This window comes from Podarcis gaigeae (genome assembly GCF_964106915.1).
Source record: "Podarcis gaigeae genome assembly, chromosome: 8".
Taxonomy (NCBI): Eukaryota; Metazoa; Chordata; class Lepidosauria; order Squamata; family Lacertidae; genus Podarcis; species Podarcis gaigeae.
The window spans coordinates 32,289,737-32,313,602 of NC_139684.1; the positions used below are offsets into that span (position 1 = coordinate 32,289,737).

The following is a 23,866-nucleotide window of genomic DNA, read 5'->3' on the forward strand; positions in this document are numbered from 1 at the left end:
AAAGGTCCCCACTCTTTGCCTTGCTTTTTTATTTTTAACGAGGATATAATTACCCTTTCTTTTGCTACTTTCACTTTGATGATCTTGGCTGCCAGGCAGAGTCCCGTTGACTTTTCGGTGCACTTGTGAACTTGACCAAAACGCCCCCTGTTGATGGACGGAGAAGACAAAGCCGTGAAGCCCGGAGGGGAAGCGGCTTAGAGGCCCACTCACCGCAGACGCCTCCGGAGACAAACTATTCTTATCGTCAATTAAAAATAACTTGGTACAAAGGGAACGGAATCGTGGAGGTCGGGAGGTCTAAGGGCTCTTCTTTCTCCCAGCTTAGGAGGGGATTAGGCTTGATCTTTCCAGCCAGTTGTCCAGTGCTTACGTTAAAATATTACACCCCATTTGTATTCCTCGTTTTCACCGTGGAATGACAACCTGACGGTGGTCTGCGCTGGGTTCCGTAACTGGACACGCCTGGTCTCTGTCCTTTAGCAACACATTACCGAAGCTTCCTTCGAGTGGATATTTCTGTGCTAAATCTGTTTGTTTCTAAATGATGCCAGAGTCAATAGCTATGGGCGGGCGTTCTCAATTTCTACATTACAACCTCAGTCCAGATGTTGGGAAATGTCAAACTAACATTGTAGGGTTTTCTCCACTAAGTCCTACCCAGAATAGACCCATTGACATGAAAGGCCCCATCTGCACTACGTGTTTAAAGCAGTATCATAGCACTTTAAACAGGCATGGCTCCACCCCAAAGAATCCTGGGAACTCTGGTTTGTTAAGGGTTATGAGAGTTGTTAGGAGACCCATACGGCTACAGTTTCCAGAGTCTCCTAGGAAAAGAGACTAGTTGTTAAACCACTGTGGGAATTAAAAGGGCATTATTCAGAACTGTGGTTTGCACAACACACTAAGGAAGACCATCTTAGCTGCCTCTTAGTGCAGATCCAGGTCATCAAGCCCAAACTTCCACAGCCACAGCCTAACATGAACCAACATTGGCAAGACTGATAGCAACAGCAGCATCATTGGTCCATGCTTAAGATAATACTTTATTCTCGCACCAATTATGTTATTTTAAATGTGCATTTTACATTTGACTTCCTTTATAATGTTAAGATAATTGGTTTTGAGTTTGTTGTTGTTAACTCTGCTGCGTTAAATGTATTCTGTACTTCAGCTCCTGGGCAATGTTTTGTTTTGAAATCTTTTCAGGTAGTATTTCAGGTTCCCGTTAATCAAGTTGCTTTGAATGTACTTTATTTTATACTTGACTTTCTTCTGTAAGGTTTTATTCTGGATTGTTTCATTTGATGCTTTATTGCAAACCGCTTTTAGTTATATGTGTGTGTGTGTGGTAGGTATAGAAATTAAATGAATAATAGTGATAATTATAAAGATAAATGATAAAAAATAGAAACAGTAACAATTAATTTCTCATGTATTCAAAATCCAATTAAAATGATGCAGTTGAATTAATTCAACAGAACTAGTGGACTTGATCTGGTGATACTAGCTTTTCAAAGCCTGATAGTCATTTATATCTCCAGTGCCCCGCTGACACCCCCTTGCTTAGGAGTCAACTCCGAGGTGTCTTCAGCCCTACAATAAAATATTTGAGGGGGCCAGGCTCCACCTAAGTTGATGGGCATTGTCATTCAAATGGTGTGCATGCACCACATCATGTGATCGCTTATGCGGGATATGGCTTACCTGGGCCTCCTTCCAATATTTTATTAAAGTTGGCACCCCTGCTTGCTTAGGTAACCACACCAACCCTCAGCGGCCACTACTGCCCACTTTGGGCAACACTGATCTTCCCTCCTCTTCTGGCTTGGCAACCGTATCCAGTCTCTCCTCCCTGGGTTTACATGTTCTCATACCTGGTATGATTTTTAAATATATAAAAATAATAAGGAGGGCATTTTAGTGGGACTCACCCTCCCAAGACTTCGTGATGGCACACAGAGTAACACGCCGTCAGCTCAGTTTGCTTGATGCTCACGATCCGATGTTCAAAAGGAGCAGGAGGCGGAGGGCTGTCGTCTGAAGCAGAAACAAACCGTGCTTATTGCACTAGTTTTTATTGCGTGCACATGTAGTCAAAATCCAACTAAAACTATTTCATTTAAATAAATCAACAAAATGTATTAAATCAACAGAATTAATTAACTTGATCCGATCATAACTGGTTATGGTGAGTACGCTCAACTAATTATTCCATGCAGCCTATAGGTCTTCGAGTACTTCTAAAATCTGCCCAACCAGTTTGACATGAGGCTGTTAAAATGTCAAGAGTGTCTGTACGCTATAGGCAATTATGCCTATATTGTGTGATGTCTCACCCACTTGAAAATTGTTGTCTTCCTCACAGTTTTGCCATGCCTTTCACCAGCCAAGGCAATGTGTACAAAAATGTATGTACTGGGGTTAAAGTGTGCATATAAAATGCATATATTAGTATGCAAAAATGCATTACATTAGGAACCTCTTTGCAAAAATTGTGCATGTTAGGCAAAGTGGCATACCAAATTAACACTAAGATACCGGTGAATTTTCATCGGGACTTTTTTTTTTAATGCAAAGTGAAGTGGAAATGAAAGGAATGGAATTTAAGATTGGAAAAATGAGAAACTGAAGGGAGCCAGAATTGACCAGATCATCTCAATAACCTATTTGCAAATTAAGCCCCTACTGTCCCCCCACCCCTGGTCTGAAAGCCCGTGTTATGTTCACGTTTAATGAAGGTGGATTTCTGTAGGGGGGTTATGTTATGTTGTAAATAAAATTTCCAATAATAAAATAAAAAATGAAAGCCCTCCCTTGCTGGACCTAAACAGGTCTTTGTCTGGTCAGTGGGTGGATAGGAAACTGCTAATGAAACTCTACAAGGGAAAGGGCCAAAGCTCACTGGAGGAGCATCTGCTTGGCATGCAGAATGTCCCAGATTCAACTCCTGGCATCTCCAGGTAGGACCACAAGAACCCCCTTCCTGAAATCCTGGAGAGCTGCTGCCAGTCAGTGTGGACAATACTGCACTCAATGGACCCCCTCCTCAATGCCACTGAATCAGTTTCAAAATGGATTTGTAGTGTCCATGTGACCCAGGGCATGTCTGGATAGCACATGTCCTGCTTCTTACCAATGATGACCTCCTCCACTTTACCGGCTGCTAAAGACGCAGCATCTTCAGTCAGTTTCGTGGCAACCTGACTGGGTCTTCTTCTCTCTTCCCTTTCTGCAGGTGAGCTACCTGATTCCACAGTCTCCAATCTGCCGTCTTTCACAGAGTCTTTCGTTATCCTTGTCATTTCCTTGGGAGCTTTCACTTTGCCTCCTGGATCTTTCCCAGAGTCCCTTGCCACTGAATTTGGGCACGGAGCCATTTTGCATTTGACCTCTGCTCTCCCTTCGGTCTTCTTAAGTGGCGATGGAGGAGGAGGACCCATCAGTTTGGGCGCCTGCTCAGATTGCTTATCCGAAGACTTTGCCCCTCTTGGTTCTTGGGCTGGCTCAGCCCTGCTGTTCTTCGAGGGCTGCTTAGCTTTACAAGAGTCTGGCAAGCATTTTGTTCCTTCACCTTTTGATAGCGGTGGGCAAATTGCTGGTGCTCCGTTGCTGTTGCCTCCTTGGCTTCCAACACCAGCTTCTTTCCCCTTCAACGCTTTGTCTTGAGCATCGCTCATTTCCATGTTGATCGAAAGCCTGCAGAGCAAACACTTTTCAGTTTCAGATGTTTCCTTCTGAACTTTTAGCTCTGTGGTTCCCAAACTGATTTGGGCCACTTCCCCCTTGGTTCCACAAACTCATCCTCAGTGCTCCCTTATCCTACCCCATTAAAAGCATTGTTCACAACTGCATTCTGCACACCCCACTGAAGAAGATAATACGACAATAAAATTCAAAGCAGTAACAATTAATTGCACATTTAGTCAAAATCTAATTAAAACTATTTAGTTTAATTAAATCGACCAAATGGATGACCTTGATCCACTGATACCAGCTTTTCAAAGTCTGACGGTCATTTGCATCTCTAGTACCTCCCTGCCGAACCCTTGCGTCTTACCGCCCCACTAGATAATCCCACTGCCCCATTTGGGAGCCACTGTTTTAGCGGGCCCTAATGAAGGCATTACCTTTGTAGGGATTTTTCTTCCTACTGGAAATATGTTTCAGATCAGCTGTGCCAGCTGAGGCTGATGGGAGTTGCAGTTCCAAAGACCTAGAGGTTGCGGAAGGCTGACCTACCCTAATTACTGTATTTTTCGCCCTATAAGACGCACTTTTCCCCCTCCAAAAATGAAGGGGAAATGTGTGTGCGTCCTATGGGGTGAATGCAGGCTTTCGCTGAAGCCTGGAGAGCGAGAGGGGTTGGTGCACACCGACCCCTCTCGCTCTCCAGGCTTCAGGAAGCTCTCAGCAAGCCTTGGGAGCCTGCGGGAGTTCCTGTCGGGCTCCGTAGGCTTGCGGATAAAAGCCTGCATTTCGGTTCCCCGACCTGGTTTGGAGGCTGGTGGCGGGGAGAAGCGCGCTTCTCCCAGCCGCCAGCCCCACAACCTCGGGGGACAGCGGGGAGGCACAGCGCACCTTCCCGCTGTCCCCCAACATGGTTTGAAGGCTGGCGGCGGGGAGAAGCACGCTTCTCCCGCCACCAGCCTCCAAACCAGGTCAGGGAACTGAAGCCCGGGGCGCAAGCTCAGGGGACAGCAGGGAGCGCAGCGCCGCCATCCTGCTGTTCCCCAACCTGGTTTGGGCTTCAGGCAGATATCCGCAAGCAGTGGGAGCCCAGTGGGAAGTCGCGCCAGTCTCCCAAGGCTTGTGGAGAGCTGCCTGTTCAGGGGGCTGGGGTCGGGGGAAGCTCGGGCTGGGGGGGGAATTTTTTCCCCATTTATTTCCCCCCCTCCAAAACTAGGTGCGTCCTATGGGCCGGTGCATCCTATAGGGCAAAAAATACGGTATGTCTGCAGAATACTTCCTTTACTTAAGACTATTGCAAGTTAAAACTTCAGCTTTTGCAGCATGACCAAGCTGATCGTAATTCAAGGTATTGCCTGATCAAGGTTTCAACATGGTAGGAACACAAAGTCACCTGTTTGGTCCAATGCCTGTTTTTCTAATACTGCCATCTGCTGGACACAAGCTACGCAAACTTGTGGTCTCTTGTCTCTCCCCGCCCCCCTGCAACAGTCCAGAGCCAATTGCTTCCCCTTGCCTCATGCGCAGGCTGTCCCTGGTTGCTGAATAGATTCACTTGTCAATAACATTGTTCCAAAAGCCTGCAGTGGAGGGAATTTTTTTGTGTTTGTTTGTTTTAAGTATATAACTCTGGATCTAAAGAGCATCTTGTAGCATGAGCAATGCCCCTCCCCGACCACATTTTGTATACAGCTTTCGTACTCTAGTTCAAGAGTGGCCAACATGGTGCCCTCCAGTCCAGATAAGAATGTAAGAAGAGCCTGCTGGATTAGGCCAATGACCCACCCAGCCCAGCATCCTGTTCTCACAGCTGCCAACCAGATGCCCGGAATGAGAAACCCACAAGCAAGACCCAAGCATGAGTGCACTCTCTCCTGTGTTTTCCAGCAACTGGCATTCAGAAGCATTTTACGAGAAAATAAGAGGCTATGCCAAAGGTGGGGAACCCGATGTCTGAATGTAGCTCTCTGGGCTTTTCTATCCAGCCCTCAGCCCTTTCCCCAGGCCCATTCCCCAGGTAATATCCCTCAGCTACCCTGCACTGATGCCTCCCTTGAGAACTTTTGCCTGCTTAGAATGTGTCCTTGAATTGCAATCACGCCCCTTGCTTGCCTGGGAGGAGAGACAGCCCTGTCTCTCAAAGACTCTGGCTTTTGCATGGTTGGAACATAGCCTACCCTACAAAATTATGAGTCACCTCTGTTGCTCCACCCACATTTATCCCTGACCACCACCACCACTAGCATGTAGTCCCCGGAAGCCTTGTTCGCAATGGAATGCTGCCCTTTGGGCAAAAAAGCTTTGCCCACCTCTAGGCTACGCCATTACCTTGTCCGTATAACTTCACCACCAGGCTTAGAGGCAGATGACACAGTTTTCACAGAAGGAGCACCAAGCTGGGAAACCTCGTTTTCATTTCCCTTCGCTTTTGGATTGGCATGCTTCTTAAGAGGATCTTCCAGGCCAAAGGCTTTGTCTGTCTTCTGGCATTCAGCTGGATTGCTGCTGCTTACGCAGGAGAGGCCATTGTTCTGGAGCAAGGAACTGACCCCAGCAGCGTCCTTTTGATGTGGGCAACCTTTGGGGTCACCTGCCTGTCCCTGAGCTTCTTTGGTTTCCAACTGGGCTGCCTGCTGTTCCGTACGTGGACTGCAGTCAACTTTGGAAAGGACCGGACCAGCCACGTTCACCTTTTCACATGCTCCATCACCACCATCCAACTTTTTCTCCCTTTCGTTTCCTAAGGACAGAAATGATACCAACAGAGAAAGCATTGGATGAGCCATTAGTGGAAGGCAGTATATATGGGGTGGAGGACCCACTTTGCAAAAGAAGAAAGAAAAAAATGATGGGAGAGAACTGCCTTAGGCTTAATTTGTACTGTATATTTAAAGCAGCACCACACCGTTTCAAACAGTTATTACTTCTCCCATAGAATCTTAAAAATGATGTTCCCTGTATCAGTTGCATGGAATGTGTATGTTGGTCCCAAATAAGACTAAGGCTTGATAGGTGTGTCTTCATTGTAAAAACTTTGGGGAGCCTCTGAATAAGGATGTATATTCTCTGGGGGAAGTATTAGAATCATAGAATTTTAGAGCTGGAAGGGACCCTGCCATGCAGGAATCGAACCTGCAGCCTGGGAACTGTAGTTTGTTGAGGGTGCTGAGAGTTGTTTGGAGGCCCCCTATTTTCCCATTAGAACTACAATTCCCAGAGTTCCTGAAGAAGAGGGATCAACTGTTAAACCACTCTGAAGATTGTAGCTGTGGGAGGAAAGTAGGAGTCACTGAACACTTTTTTTAAAAAGAGAAACAGAAACAAATGCAGTTCCCAGGATTCTTTGGGAGCAGCTATTGTAAAGTGGTATCAGGGGTAGACTCTGGTCTTTCAAAATTCAGCAGTGACCTGTGCGAGGCCAAAATTGGTGCCACCACTACATCTCGCCTTCCATTCTGTGTGTGCACTACATTATTATTATTATTATTATTATTATTATTATTATTATTTGTCTACCACCTCATACCCACAGATCTCAGGGCAGAGATAAAATCACAATAAAACCAAAAACAACCCAATAACACCCCCACACAGAGACACACATTTTAAAAGGGCACTGGATGTCAATCAACCAAAGGCCTGGTTAGAGAAATGTTTTTGCCTGGCACCTAAAGGTGTATAGCGAATACTTGAAATCAAGAAATAAAATTAACATTTAGCTCATTTGCTGCATTTCTTATCTTATTAAGACCCCAACTCGAGTGAAGTCCTGATATTGGCCAAAGTGCCATGAAATTTCTCAGCAATGGACTCTGTGCCCGCTCTGCAAATCTGTTCAGTGTGATGCATTTGTAGATACCTTTCAAGGAGTACTTGCCTTCTCCCTGGATTCCTTTGCTGCTAGGTACATGCTTCCCTTTTGCACCTTTTTCTTCTGGTTTATCTTTAGTCTAAAGGGGGGGAAAGGGAAAGTCTGGTCAATGTAAGAAGAGCTTGCTTGATCAAGGCCAATGGCCCATCTAGTCCCATATTCTGTTCTCACAGGGGCCAACAAGATGCCTCAATGGGAAGCCTGCAAGCAGCCCATGTGTGCAAGAGCAGGACTAGTAGCTCTTGACAAGTCTTAGCCTTTGTGAGTTTGTCTTATTCCTCCCTCCCGCAAGCCATGCAAGTTGGTGGCCATCCCAAAATCTTGTGGTGGGGGATGAGCAAAGGAACATTAGAAGAACTCTGCCTACAAGAAGCCCACAAACAATACCTGAGGGCATCTGCGCTCTCCCCATTTGTGATTCCCAGCCGCTGGATATTCAGGGATAATAATAATAATAATAATAATAATAATAATAATAATAATAATAATAATTTGTTATTTATACCACACCCATCTGGCTGGATTTCCCCAGCCACTCTGGGCGGTTTCCAACCAAATATTAAAAACAATACAGCATCATACATTAAAAACTTCACTAAACAGGGCTGCCTTCAGTTGTCTTTTAAAAGTAAAATAGTTGCTTATTGCCTTGACATCTGCTGGGAGGGCATTCCACAGGGCAAGCAGCACTACAGAGAAGGTCCTCTGCCTGGTTCCCTGTAACCTCACTTCTCACAGCGAGGGAACTGCCAGAAGGCCCTCGGAGCTGGACCTCAGTGTCTGGGCTGGACGATGGGGGTGGAGATGCTCCTTCAGGTATACAGGACCGAGGCTATTTAGGGCTTCATCCAATAATGGAGGGGGAACATAGCCATTTCACCTAATAGCCACCCACTTGCCACGGTTAACTTGCAAAGGTTAAATAACCTTTCCCCTCATTTACTTCCCTCGGTGTTATTTTCAGATTCGGGCTGGGAAGCGTTTGGTCAAAATGGCCTCAGTGTCCTTGCCACGGAAATCAATGCTCCTTCCCTTGCCCTCTCCCTCTGGACCCAATCCATATCACTGCACAGCAAGTAAGAGGAGGCGGTTTCTCAACCTCCTTGCTCCACCACTTCGACATGTGCAATGAACATTTCTTCAAGGCTGTTTGTTCTGCCTGCGTTCAGAGTTGCATCTTTCGGTGTAGCAGCACCAGTACTTTGAAACTCCCTGCATGTTTAACGTTAGGCTGGAGGTGTACCTCGAGTTGCCCTTGTCAAGGAGCTGTGTCGGCAACACACAAACACACACACACACAAATCACTTTACAGTAGTACCTTGGGTTACATACGCTTCAGGTTATAGACTCCGCTAACCTAGAAATAGTACCTCAGGTTAAGAACAGTTTCAGGTTAAGAACGGACCTCCGGAACAAATTAAGTACTTAACCCGAGGTACCACTGTACTACAATAGACATATTAGAAACTACTACATTTTACATGAACCAAGTAATTAAAGCATCCAGAGTGAGGTGAGGAGGAAGGGCAGGGGGGAAATGCACATCTTTGTGCCGTAGTGCCATGAGGATAGAAGATTCTCTTGCCGTTTGATCTCCCCGTGACAGCTGCAGCACATTGCCACATGCATATATGTCACGCACTCTATAGTCTCCAGCCGTCTTCCTTCATACCGCCTTGCCATTTCTCCTACTGCTCAGCTCCCAGCTCTTGTCTAAACTCATGACCTTACACAGATAACTGGAGACATATTTCTGGGGTGATTTTTGTGAGCACACACATGCACACCAGGCCTGCACCCCCTTGCTAATGCTGTTACACTTGATAATACTGATGCCATCTCCTGCTACAAATGAATCTCAACAGGTCTATCCAGACAAAAGAACTTAAGAAGAGATCGGCTGGATCGTGGGGGGAAACCATCTGGTCCAGCCCTCTTGGTGATGACTTACTGAAATTTAGACAACACATAACAAAGGCAAAACTGATAAAATTAACTCAACACATAAACAAATACAATGAAACAGTGGTGCTATGTGTCAAGACAGCTCTTTTAGCAATTCATAAACTGAGACAAAAAAAGAATGTAAAGGCTTATACAATATGTCTGCCTGAAAATTAAAAATTTATTTCTCTTTAAGGAAGGATAATCAGATGAAAGGATGGGCAGAATACCATGACAGAGAGAATGCTAAACATAGCATTGAATCCTACAGTTCCAGGGCACAAACAATTTTATTCAAAAACTATCAACATTACATCCAGTTTCTCTCAGTGGTCAGCCAGATCCCCATGGTAAATATTAATCCAGCAAATATTGAAAATATGTTCCTTAGTTATGTATACTTGGTTTTCTATTTTTATATTTTTACCACTTCAAGGTCCTGACTCATCTGTTGAAGACCAGTTGTCTGGAATATAAAATCATACACAGTGGGAGGGGATCTAAAGCATATTGTTGGACCACAGCTCCCAACATCACTGGCCATTGATCATGCTAGCTGGGACTGATAGAGGCCAACACCACCTGGAAGGTCCTGGGTTCCCCATCCCACTAAATAAATGTGATAAGATTTCTACCAATGAAGGAGGTCTTGAACAAGCAACGTGGGGAGAGGGGGACTCACCTCTTCTGCGGTCTCAACCAGGCTCCCTTTCTGCCAAGGGACAACACCCTTCAGGATAAAATCCACCACCTTTGAGTTTTTGAAAGTCTCTCCCAAACATCTCACAACCTTGTCCACTGAGTCCACCATTTTCTCCATCTTTTCCAGCCTCTCCCTGTACTTTGAAGCATCTTGATGGGTCACTTTTATAAGCTTCAGGATCTCGGTACATGTGCTTTGGGTGTCCATTTGGTGAACCCCGTCTTCAAATTTCAGGCCCCTTTTTACTCCACCGATCTGGTCGGCAGGCGTCCGTGAGACGGTGAGCCTGTGAAGGCCTTTCCCCAAATCATCGATCCCTTGGTTAACCTTCTGAAGCTTTCCCGTCATGTCTTCTTGAAAATTCAGCAGTTTGTCTACCTTCTCGTTGAGAAGGTTCAGTTTTTGGTCCATTGTGCTTAAACTGTTCCCTTTCGTAACCCGTGACTTATTTACAAACTCTTCGTCGGTCTCCTGGTTGCTTTCAGACATCGTGGCAAAAAGAAAAAGAAAAAGGATTAGGCAGGTAGCCCCATTACTTGTTGAAATTAGAGGATAGCTCTATGAAATTCCATCTCGAGTTGAAAGGAAGGAAAATTCTAGAACACTTTGTGAGGGCGTCACTAATTAGCTGCTATGTAAGATATTCCTCCTGCAGGCTTATAATGATGATCTTAACTTGGCGGTGGGCTTGAGGGATGTCTCCCCCTCCCTCTTGGCCTTCTGACGTCACAGAATCGTTTAAAATTCTTTCCTTGAGAGGCTGTTGATAACCAAGCATGTTGAGAATTGGCAATGGTCATGTAGCAGACATCCCCACCCAGAGAAAGGAGAGGGCAAGAATGTTTTGCTGTTTTCCCCCTACTCCTTGGGGAAGGCCAGCGGTGTGCACTGAAACCACATAAAATGCTTTGCTTTGTCCGAAGAGGAAAGGATGGAATTGAGCTGGATACAACATGGTATGGCCTAAAAGAAGCCAGCATTGTGAAAACAGAAATGCGCGCACAATGATCAAAACACATACATGCCTTCCGCGCCCAAGCTTGGCCGGCAGTTGAAATTTAAAAATAGACCGTCATGACAGCGATATGGAGTATATATCTACTGCCAGCATGCCTTTGTCAACTGAAACAACTCAAACTGAATTCTTCATTCGGTGCCAAGAGAGCCCCCAGTGTAAAAGGAAAGGGGGGGGGAAAGAAAATCTCCGCAGAATGGCATGTCAACATTGTTTCCACAATTAACGGTAAAATAATTAGCCCTCAAAAATGATTTTCCCACAAAAATTACTGAGGCTCTAATGCTGGAAATGTTTGCAGCACCTGAATCATTGGGCCAGGCTAATTCTTACAAGTTTTTGATTACCAGTACTGTATGTGTTTGTTTCGGTAGCTTCATCTGTACCGAGGTGTCTGTGTGTGTGTGTGTGTGTGTGTGTGAGAGAGAGAGAGAGAGAGAGAGAGAGAGAGAGAGAGAGAGTCAGTATCTTCTTTCCATTAGCAGTAACTGGAGTATTTCCTGGAGGGGCAGGGACAACTCCCAGCCACCACACCAACCATGGGAATAGCTCCCCAAGCAGTCCCTTTTGATACCCGGGTCTCCCACAACCTTCCTCTCAGTGTGTGCTTTCTGGCACATGCTCACCTGCCAACTTAGATCTCTGTGACATTTTCATTTGACGTCAGTCACACGTACAAGAATAATTTATCGGTTGAAGCTTAGGCTCGGCAGTTCCACAACAACAGAGAGCCAAGGAAGGGGTAACAGCTTGAGCAGAGGAGCAGTCATGCCTGGCAACAGTAATACTTAGCTGTCAAGCATTCAAAGCACTGCACATTGGTTCTCTTGTCGCAAACCTCACAACGACCCTATGTGGTAGGCCAAGACCATTATCTTCCTGCTGCGGGGGTCCAAGTCCCTCCAAGAAGAATATCCAGCGCATTCACAGCAGAGATGCAATTCAGACCAAGAACTCTTTCATTCACAGCTTAATTAATATTTTAAAGCTATTGGTATTTTGAGAAGAAGTTCTTGGATCTTAATACTTTGCCAATTGGTGCCTTGCAACATCTGGATTTGGCTAATGAGCTCTCAAGAATGAAATGCCTGGTTCCTTCACTGTCTGCTGTAGGAAAGGCAATGAAGACTATTTTATTTACCACAGGTGTGCACAGAAGGTAGATCTGAATCTACTGGAAGATCTCCAGGTGATTTCTAGTAGAGCAGCAAGAGTTTCCGATCACCTAACCATAGTATTCATTCATTGGTTTATTTATATACAGTAGTACCTTGGGTTACAAACGCTTCAGGTTACAAATGCTTCGGCTTACAGTCTCCACTAACCCGGAAGTAGTACCTCGGGTTAAGAACTTTATCTCAGGATGAGAACAGAAATCACATGGCGGCAGTGGGAGGCCCCATTAGCTAAAGTGGTACCTCAGGTTAAGAACGTTTTCAGGTTAAGAACAGACCTCCAGAACAAATTAAGTTTGTAACCAGAGGTACCATTGTACTGCTTTTCGCCCAAACTGCCCCCCCACAAGCGGGAAACCAATTAAAACAAATACAGGATATAATAGAAGTACAGTAAATGCAAATGCAAACGCACAATAAATAAATACAATAAGTTAATACAAATATTAAAGAGCAAAAACCACCAGAAGCACCATCAGTCATATTGAAAATACATACATGAGCCACATTCATACTGTCATCAGAGATACAGCTCCTCAGCATCTACCTCGCATGTAGAAGTCACGTTGACTCATATCTTTGCACCTGCTTCTCTCTATCACCCAGGAGCAAGCCCATCCTCAGAACCATCATCAAAGGGAACGTTCTCAGCCTCACCATATCCCAAAGGAGATACCCAAAAGGGATAAACTCTTTTGATGTCTTCCTTTTGGTGTCTCCCCACTTGGAGCCACATTCCCAGGGCTGGTCTGCCAGCAGCAACGGACCACCTACAGAAGCCTCCACATGAATCAACTTGCCTCTAAAAACAGCTACAGGCCTGGCAAAATCCCTGAGTTCCCTGCGAAGGGGGGTCGATTTTTAAACCATACTGGAGGCTGTAGTTCTGTGCAGGGAACAGAGGTCTCCTAACAACTCTCAGCACCCTTAACAAACAACAGTTCCCACGGTTCTTTGAGGGAACCTATGACCGTTTAAAGTCATATGAAGATACTTAAAATGTAACATGCAGGTGGGGCCCATGAGCCTGGGTTCAAAGTACATGTGGAGCAAAACTTTGGCTTAGCTCAGCATGATGTAGGAGTAAAAAGTTATGGAAGGAGCAACGAGGCTGCAAGTGACTCTCTAGGAAGCTGCATTCATGTGGTCCCAGGTAAACCATGGTTTGGCTTACCATGACGCATGAGTTAGGCCATTAATGGTCCCTTCAGATGCCCTTTCCGTTGTGCATCCATGATTATTTGTATTGGGGCAGTTATACATGATGTGTTTTCTTTTTTTCCCTTTTTAAAAATAATATTTATTAAATTTTCCCTTTTAACAATGCTATAAAACATTCCAAATTATGATACAATCAAAAAAGCCAAATATTCAATGCCAAATTATATATATTTTGGGTGACTTCCCATGCTCTGAAGTTTTCAATATTGTCCGCACCTGCAAAAATTTTATGGTAGACATACTGTTTCATTTCCAATCAACTCCTTGCCAAAATTCTGCAATTTTTTATACCACAAATATTCCTGCCTACTTTATTTCTTACCTACCCACAAGCAGGCCCCCAGCACAAGAGCCCTCTCCCCTCCTGTGGTTTGCCACAACTGGTAGTCAGAAGCATGGCTACCTCCAAAAGTGGAGGCAGAGCCGAGCCATTGTGGCTAGCAGCCATTGACAGCATTATCCTCCATGACTTTGTCCAACCCTCTTTTAAAGCCATCCAAGTTGGTGGCCATCTAACGATCAACCCATTTGCTTGGAAATAAGCCCTCATTTTGATGTAGAAAAGTATGGTATGTTTTCAAGGTGAAAACAGTAAGAGGAGCACCTGTAACTACCATAACCTCTTCATAGTTGGCTGGTTGCCTGTCAATTATAAAATGACGGTGATGGAGACAACAGAAGGGAATTCTACGATATCAGTGCCAAGTCAGGTGAAGATATGGAGCCTGTTTGCAACTGCCACACCATCTGCCTTTAACCAGGTGGTCATTTGTGGGTGGAGCAGGGAGGGGCTGTGGGACCTAGAACTTCAGCACCAAGGTCCAGCCCTGGCCGCATTGCTGTTCTTCACTGAAAATCAATTGTGGATTTAAGGGATTAGAAAAATTGTGGACAACTTTAGGCCTCCACTGCAACTCTCACTTCTAGATTTACTGGCTGGTTCTGTCACAAGGTCCCCAGTCCCAGGATTAGAGGAATGCACATTTAAAAGCAAAGGTTTCTATCCTTTAAGTAAATCACCAAGGTTATTACTCATTCCCCACCCCTCAAAAGCTCCCTCTCCCTGCCATCTCTGATAAATGATTAAGTGACATACTCAGAGAAAAACTAGAAACAAAGAATCTAGCTAAGTTGCTTTCTTTCTTTCTTTTTCCCCCAAAATTTTTTATTCATTTTATAATACAAATAAAAAACACAAACAGAAAAGACAAACAATACGAACAAATTCTTGTCATATCCTTATTTTTCTAAACATTGTTAAGTGGGCTTCCCCAAGTCCCACCTATCTGATTTTCATTTTATGCTATGTTGCTTTCTTGGGCAAAAAGAAGAATAACTGAATAGTTTTCAGCAGGAAATTCCTTGAAGTTCATCCCTCTCTTTGCATGATTTGTGACAGTTTTCCAGTGAAACCATTCCAGACCTTAACCCCCAACCTCCAATGATGATGTACTATTAACACATATAGGACAGGACAGAGGAAAACAACAACACAATGGTGCTAAGATTTGGAAGAAAAGCAGAACAAAATGAAAATAATTTAAATGGGAACTATTCTGGACAAACACACACAGAGATCCCTTGTTGTATTTATGACTTTTTATTCATTATTATCATAATCTGGTCCTCTCCTATGCCACTATTCATCAGACAAGACTGCATGCATCAAAACAGTGCACATCAATGAGATTTTAAAAAACAAAATGTAACATACAATTAAAACCAAAACCAGCACACATCCCTAGGTTAGCTGCAACAGCCTCAGCTAATTGGAAAGGGTCTGAGACAAAATGCAACACAGTCAATTAGCAGTTTTTAAAGTTACTTTTAAAAATATATATATTTACAAATATATAATATATATATTTGCTTACCGCAAACTTCTTTATGTAATCGGAAACGCAAGACCCTCCCATGCTCAAGCGAAGCGTCTTATGCAACGGGGATCCTTGATACAGCGTCCCCATTCCCTCCCCCTTTGGCCTTGTTGCTGGGCCAAACCACCAAGGCGCCCTGCAGCTATTGACTGCATTAAGAAACAAAGCCTCTGTGGACATTGCCATAACAGGCATTCCGCTTTATCTGCCACTACACAAGGCATTTCAGCCACTTCCTTATCTCCCAAGCCCTGGCTTTTATCTGTATTCCTACAGCTCACTTCCTGGGTCACTGATAAAGTCTGTGGGTGCAAAAACAGAGGATGCTGTTAATTTGAAGCCCCCCCCCCCGAGGGCACCCTCCCCCCTCCACATTGTTACCCCTTGTAATTTGGCTATTGGATGAGCAAAAAAATGTATGTGAAAGGTGTAAGGATGAGCACAACTTGGTTGGCTTTAAAAGAGGATTAGACAAATTCATGGAGGAGAAGGGGGTTATTGGGTTTATATTTTGATTATATATTGTGTGGACTTGTATTTTGATTTTCTATGAACCGCCCTGAGACCTCCGTGTACAGGGCGGTATATAAATTCAATAAATAAGAATAAAATAATAATGTTGATGGCTACTCAGCATGGCTATGCTCTGCCTCCACCGTCAGAGGCAGCAATGTGTCTGAATACCAGTTGCTGGAAACTTGTGGAGCTTATGAATCTGCCTTGTTTTCATCAACCATAGTTGATGAGGGTTCAGGCAACACACTAAACTGAAGGGAAAGCTTCTGATCTCTTTTTGACTACACCAGAGGAAGGGAAGTATGAGCCCAGCGGGAGGCTATGCCCATTTTTGTCACACGAAACTATGGTTTGCTATGCCATCACTGTACAGAATCCATTGAGTTGGCCAGAAATTCTCTTGATCCTCATTGCCAGCAATGAAGACCTAGCTTTTGAATAAGGGTGTGACTCCACTGGCCCATATCCCTCCATCCCCAATACTTCTCTCTCCTTTTCACAATGCTTATTTGCCCATGAGGGTGGGGGACGGGCTTCCTTTTGCCTGTGAAACACAGTGCATAGGACTGAATAGGCTGATTGACAATACAAGTGCTCAACAGGAATAGTCACGAGGCCTCGAAACACAGGGAGGGGCTGATTCTCACCACCACCACACCACATGATGCCCTGAGTTGGGAGGTGGGGAGACTTACCTCAAACTACCCAGAGTGCTTGTCTCTGAGGCAGTTTTAATTCACTGGGCCAGGCTAGCTTGTTTGTGCTAGGGCAACTATGTCAATCCATAGCTGTCAATGTTTCCCTTTTTTTAAAGGGAAATTCCCTTATTCTGAATAGGATTCCTCGCAAGAAAAGGGAAAAGTTGACAGCTATGTGTCAATCTTAGTTTCTCTTGGTATCTCATGTGCAACTCTTGAAGAAGAGCTATGTCATTTTGGAAGGGTATATTGTTTCAGAAAGTATGAACTTGGCAAGTGCAGCATTAAATGAAAACTGAATTCAATTTCTCATAGGAAGAGCCTGCTGGATTAGGCCAAAGGCCCATGTAGTACAGCAGTCCTGTTCACACAATAGCCAAGCAGATGCTTCCAGATGTGGAGGCAGAGTATAGCCATCACGGCTAGTAGCCATCAATAGCCCTCCCCACCCTCATGAACTATGGCTTGAGGACACCTTGTTTCCACTAACCACAGCTAAGATGTACCTCTGTCTGATTGAGATTAAATGACAAATAAACAAATAGAAACCTGAAGTGAATGTTCCCAGAAGGCTCTTCACAGCTGCATGCAAAAGGTCCCAGGTTCAAGAACCAGCATATCTAGCTAGTGGTGGAAAAGGCCCCTGTCTGAAACCCTGGAGAGCCATTCCCTGTGAGTGTATCAGTGTTTTCCGAATTTGTGTCTCCAGCTGTTTTTGGACTACAACTCCCATAACCCCAAGCTAGCAAGACCAGCAGGCAGGGATGATGGGTATTGTAGTCCAAAAGCAGCTGGAGACCCAAGTTTGGGGAACCCTGGTTTAGATAGTATTGAACAAAATGGAACAATGGTCTGTTTTGCTACAAACCAGCTTCCTGCCGCTCTCAGCTGAAGCTATGTGCATCGGTCTCATCCCCTAGCAACAGAGGCAAAATTCAGACATTGAACTTCCTGGATCATAGATCTTAGCCATTAAGCTCCACCCGCAGAGAAAAAGAGCTTATTGAAGGAAGTGGTGCAAATGTGATAAACACCCATGTTTAGATAGGGGCACTTGAGGCAAGTCAATATTTTTGTTTGCAAAACATTATTATCCTGTGCTTTGCAGAGGGGAAGCATTCAGATAGCGGCAAATGCACGTAGAACTAGCGAGTGCCAAAGAAGAAAAAGGACAAGGCTTGCGTGATCGAGTGGGTCCCCGTTAGGAAATTTGGCAGCCAGGCTGGAACAAACACACTCACCACTCTGCCACCCTCCATTAGCGGCTCTAAATAGAGAATGCTAGTGTAAAAGGACACCTCGCCCGTCCTGCATTGTCTTCAATCAATGCATGTCTTACATGCAATTCGTGGAGATAATTCCACTGATCGATCAGCTTCTCTGAGCCGTTCTGCTTTATCTTCTGCAAGCCAGAATATGTTGTTCCTCTTCATATTTCTCAGATTCAAAAAGAGGCAGGCAAGGAGAAAGCAAACGTGTTTGGGATTTGGGAGGAAAAGTAAAATGGCCAGCATGTTCTTCATTTGGCGTTACAAATCTGTTAACCCTAACTGTTCCCAAGAGAATATTGGAAGCGGGAACATGGCTGTGAGAGAACTGCTTCCAAGAGAGTTTTGCAGCACAGATCATTTCAGATACTGATTTTTTTTTTTTTAACGTCTTATGCAACCTACTCTAAACAGAACAGTTCCCAAACACTAGACTTTAATAACATTTCAAAAATATGCACCAGCAAATTCGAGCCATCAAATTCCCAAGACAAAGCCTAGTCCATAGTTTGGTGCTACACAAAGGTACCTGGAAGTCTAAAGCTCATAAACAGCTTCCTTCTCCTTTTGTACCACTTCCTGGTTTGCTGCAAACCATAGTTTGTCATTACATCTGAATTGCCAAGCTGTAGTATACTGTAGTCTTGCAAATCAGAATTGCAAACCGGTGTCTGGTTATGGTTTGAAACCCATAGATTCGGATATCCAAACAAGAGAGCCACTCCATTTGCAGAAGAGGCTGCAATCCAGCAGAGACTTGCACAAATATTTCACTGCTGCCTGCAGCCCCCTTGCCATTTCCCATAAAAATGGCTCTACCACACACACACATACACACACGGCACCCTTCCACTTGCAGGAGATGAAAGAACGCTGGTTCATGAGCAGACTTCCATTTAGGGATCTCTGGACCCAACCCATAGTTTCCTGTTTCGACATAACAACCAGCTATGGTTTTCTAAAACCCAGGAAGCAGCCAATTACTCTGAGGATGTGAGGGGAGGGGGGAGGATGTGCCTCTTTCAAGGCTTGTTTCATAGCTCTGAGCTACATTTTGCCATTTTGTCTGAACTGAGTCAAATAGCACTGTCAGTCAAGTAGCTGACAATTTTCAATATTATGCGAGAGATCAAGAAAACATAAAAAGAAAATGTGCCCCGTTCTCGCAAGAGAACATATACTGCTCCTGTTACAATGAGACAGCGTGACGGTTGAATTCAAAGAGTGGAACTAGATGGGAATAAGAGACACATGATTTGTGCTGACATTCAGGGCAGGGAGATGCAATCCTACTTTGCCTACTCTTTGTGTCTGCAAAAGTTCCAGGGTGAACAGATTGCTTCATTTGCAATCATTGTGTGTCCTACAACTTCCTGAAAAAATCCTCTAACTTTTCATACTGCCAATGTTCTGGGGTTATTGTTTTGTTGCTCTGTGGAACAAGAGCGTCTCTCTAGATAGCAATAACACAACAACATTAAGGAGGTATTACAAAACATTATATTGTGGTTGTTACTGATTTATTAATCATCTTCTAAACTACCACCACAAGGCGATTTACACGTAAGATGGTTAAAAAGAGTTGCAAACACAGAAACATATATATTTAAATCAAGACAGAAGAACCCACACTTTGGAACTCCCTGCCTATTGATACCAGGCAGGTGCCTTCACTGTACTCTTTTGAGTTTCTGCTTAAAGCATTTTTCTTTAAACCAGCCTACCAAGATAGTCAGAATGATCATACTTGTTTCAATCTGTTCTTAGTTTATTACTGCTTTAAATTTGTTCAATTGTTTTAAGTTATTGTTGTCCATTGTTTTTACATGTCTTCAATTGTTTCCAGAAAGTACAGATAGCCTGCACCTGTCGCATCTCAACAGGAATGCTAAGAAAGCAGCACGATGTGTGGACGGCCCAGGATAATTCCACCACCAATCCATTACAATTGCATGTTGCAGAAAAACACCAGCCTAGAAGGGGGCCCCCGGCTACAACTTCACATTCATGATTCGCAAGAAATATGCCTGAAAGCGCCACAAATACAAAGAAAAGCCAGCATTGCCCATTCCACTGGTACCTACCCTTTCATTCGTCTTCCATCCGTGCACCAAAGCAGCATTGGATACCAGCATATAGCACTTCCGAGGAGCAGCAGCAGGGGAGACGAAGGAATGCAGCGCAACACTGAACGCCTGGAAGATGGGCTGGGAGGGCAGAAGCCTTAAATTACAAAACGAAAGATGTAAAAGGACCGTTGCAAACTGTTATCGGGGGAAAGGGGAAAAGAGGAACATACACTTATGGGTCTGTCAAGGTCTCCAGCAGAAGAGGCATCATGCAGCAGCCGGAGCTACACTGACTGCCCTGCCTTGGCACAAACATATTTCAATAGGGTGCTCCACTCCAAATGGATTAGAGCGAAAGGTCAGGGAGCCACAAGGCTCTCTCCACAGCTAATTAGTATCTATTTGTCTCCTGCATCTCTTAACACGCCGGGAGGAAATCCCCCCAGGACCAAAGGCGTTCCATTTTTAAACCTTCCCCCATAAGGCTGATCACATACATATACATCCTGGCAACATTGCCAGGGAAAGGACACTTCTCCTGGCTGTTTCTCATTTTTGAGGTAGGATACATGAGGCTGGGGAGAAAATCAGGACTTGTTCCTTGTTTATAAAATGCAGTTTCCCAGCGTAGGTTGCCCTCTGGAGACGGGTTTAGGCCATGGCCTCTTTTTAAAGAAAAAGAAAGTGTGTTTGTTTGTGTGTGTGTGTGTGTATTTATTACAGTGAGTAGAAAACAAAAAAATTAATTTCTTAAAGCAAAACATGTTGGCTTCCACCTTCATTGGTTGCGCTAATAAAAATATGCTGTTTTCATGTATTATAAAAAAATACCGATCCTTTTCCCTTATGAGGTATCCAAGAGCCCAAATAGAGTCCTTAAGTAGGTTCTCTATCGGTAGAAAATAATCAACCAGGCCAACCAGAGAATATTGAGAAGCAAAGCAGCTAGTAAGCATATTTATTAAACTGTTGCAACAGGGTCCCCTGCTCACCCCACACAGGGAGGGAGGAGAGGAACCCCAAACAATGGTGTGCAAGCTCTTACATAGGGTGCCCACTTAGGCTTCACCGAAAAGAAGAGGAACTGCATAATGAAAGGAAGCTTAAAACAGCAGAGGGTTTCCAACCTAATGGCAACTTTTCCATCCAGGCAACCTTCCAGAGTGATGGATGAGGTGTTTAAAAAATAAACAGCTCACCAGCATGGGCCTGGAGCGTACCAGCAGTGAAAGTATTGGGTGTGTGCAACAACAGCAGCAAGAATATTCATCGCAAAGTATTGGAAGACACAAGATTTACCCACCCGGGAAGAATGGCAGATGAAGTTGATGGACTACATGGAACTGGCGGAAATGACTGGCAGAATCCGAGACCAGGGAGAAGAGTCGGTGGAAGAAGATTGGAAGAAATTTAAAGATTATCTACAGAAATATTGTAAAATTAATGAATGTTAGAAAGATGTTGGAATGAAGTTATATGGCTTTAGCAGAAATGTTATAAAGTATTAAGTACAAATAGATTGTTAATGGATCAAAGGGAAAAATAAGGTCAGAATGTGTTAAGATAAATTATAGGACAGAAAACTGAGGAAGATGGAAAGGATTTGCTGAAACAGTTAACTGAAGTGGAATACAAAAAAGGGAGGTGCGAGGAGGTCGCTGAAACAAGTAAATGAAAAGATAAGATATTGAAAGTATTGGATGTGTTTTTAATTGTTTTTATTTTGTTTTGTTATGTATATGTAGTCTTTTTGTTTCTGTATTGTATTGTATTGTTTTGTTTAATTCTTTTTCTTTTTATTCTGTAATCTTTAAACTCTTCATAAATATATATATTTTTTTAAAGTATTGGGTGTGGGCCAGAAAGCAGTTTCAGCTGAAAGCATGTGGCAAGGAAAGGGTAAGGCAAATCGCTCCCTCCCAAGAGTGCAAATAAGGGGCAGCCAGGGCTACCAGGCAGCAGCATGGCATGCCCTTTGTTTCTAATGGCCAAATAGCCACAGTACAGCAGTATACAGGGTGTGTGGTTTTTTCTCTTGGGAATATACTGCCACCTAGCCGTAGAAGTTGCCATGTATCTCCCCCCACCCCCAAGTCAGGCTTTAAAGCAAGAGAATATCATGGGCCCCCCCCCCTCCAGGCCAGCCTGCTAAATGAGCAGTTGTCCTGATCTTGTTTCCATAAAGCTTACACAGTTTATTATTATTGCCTGGGCTTTGACAAGCATTTGCTCCAGTTTATTGTTAATCATATTTTTCTTTCCTGTGTGCATCTGGAATGTTGTTTGAAAGAATGCAAATCATGTGTACATCACTGAGCTCCGCAGTTTTGCTTTCATCTCTGATTACTTTGAGCAAGAAGTGCAGAATGGGGAAAGAGAAGCCGCCTCTTCCCAATTTGGATTTTCAATAGGTGCCAAGCATGAATGACTGCTAGATAAAGTCCCAAATACATCCTCCAGATGAGCATTGATCCCGATTCACAGAGCATTGATCTTTATTTTGTTGGCAGTGTGGTTTATGCAGCAATGTGCATCCCTTCTGAAAGGCTTGCAGGGTGTTTATTAGAGATGGGAGGATCAGTTAATTTTGGTTCTGTTTCTCATTCTTAAATTGTGTTTTCTACATTTTGCACCAATTCAAAAAGAAATCCTCATGAAAATTCATCAGTGCTTTATTTCAAATTTTCCCCAATAAACACTTTTTATATGGTTTTTACAAATACAGAGTTTTGCAAGCTATTTTCCCGAATATACAGCATATTTGCATGTTATAGTCGCTAATGTTTTCATTTCCATGTGCGCTTTCCCCTAATATATGCATTTTTGTAAACGCTGGAGAACCTTGTTAGAAAACTCAGATAAGTGCGAATTTCAAATAATAGCTATGTTTCGGTTTGCATATTTTCAAAAGGCAAATTTGATAGTTTTGGATTTAAATGCATAGTCCATTTTTCCTCCATTCCTAGTGTTTCTGCATCTTTCTGTTAATCAGATGTTGACCTCACACTGGCCGAGGCTGTTGGGAGTCCAACAACCACCTGGAAAGACACAAGCTTCACACCTATGTCACCCATGGTGGCATGATCGGAAGTTCATAAAATTATGCATGACATGGAAAGAAATGGATAGGAAATAGCAGAACTAGTTGGCATCCAATGAAGCAGAATGTTGGAAGATGCAAGACAGAGAAAAGTCCCCCTTCATGCAGCAGTTAAAGTATGGATACAGGAGGCAGTGATGGCCACCAACCTAGATAGCTTTAAAAGATTGGAAAAAATAATGGGAGGGCTATTGGTGGCTACTAGCCACAATGGCTAAGCTCTACCTCCACCGTCAGATACATCTTGGCTCTGAATACCACTTGCTGGTATACACAGTGTGCTGCTCTCCTCAGGTCCAGCTTGCCGGCTTCCCATCGGCATCAGGCTGGTCGCAGTGAGAACAGGATGCTGGGCTAGATGGATCACTGGCCTGATCCAGCAGGGCACTTCTTATGCTCTTACATTCCAAATTGCTGCTGTTCACAGACCAGAATGTAAATAAATACGATGTTGGTGCTTTTCCAAAGTTGTTCCAAGTTGTCCATATGGGTATAGGTTTGGGGGGGGGGGGAGGGTAGGGAGAGAGACACATCTTATTAGTTCTACAATCCTATTTCCATAATTGCTCCTGGCCCGCTTGCTGTAAATAAGCACCCGAAGTCCAGCTTTCCAACTCCAGCTTTCAAAGGCTCAAAGACAACTCAGCGCCAATGTTCTCCATGCACAACGAATTAAAAATGTAGAGGCACAGCCTACAATTTGAAGAGCTAGAGA

General features: G+C 44.0%; 1 protein-coding gene across 5 annotated transcripts in view; it reads right to left on the reverse strand.

Moving 5' to 3' along the window:
• The window catches only part of MYLK3 (myosin light chain kinase 3), a 29,682-nt gene extending 9,111 nt beyond the window's left edge, over window positions 1-20,571 (reverse strand). Inside the window, exons 1-7 of one of the 5 annotated variants that reach the window (XM_083750489.1) lie at window positions 20,549-20,571; window positions 20,067-20,205; window positions 7,553-7,643; window positions 6,022-6,433; window positions 3,140-3,702; window positions 1,938-2,043; window positions 54-147 (exon numbers count right to left, since the gene is read on the reverse strand). In XM_083750489.1, the coding sequence (XP_083606615.1) occupies window positions 54-147; window positions 1,938-2,043; window positions 3,140-3,702; window positions 6,022-6,433; window positions 7,553-7,643; window positions 20,067-20,205; window positions 20,549-20,556 (1,413 nt within the window). In that variant the 5' untranslated portion in view covers window positions 20,557-20,571. Of the gene's footprint in view, window positions 1-53; window positions 148-1,937; window positions 2,044-3,139; window positions 3,703-6,021; window positions 6,434-7,552; window positions 7,644-10,191; window positions 10,948-15,497; window positions 15,711-20,066; window positions 20,206-20,548 lie in introns of those variants that run through there. The other 4 variants (XM_083750491.1, XM_083750490.1, XM_083750488.1 and 1 more) reach the window with 4 other exon arrangements.
• Between the last annotated feature and the right edge of the window lie 3,295 nt (window positions 20,572-23,866).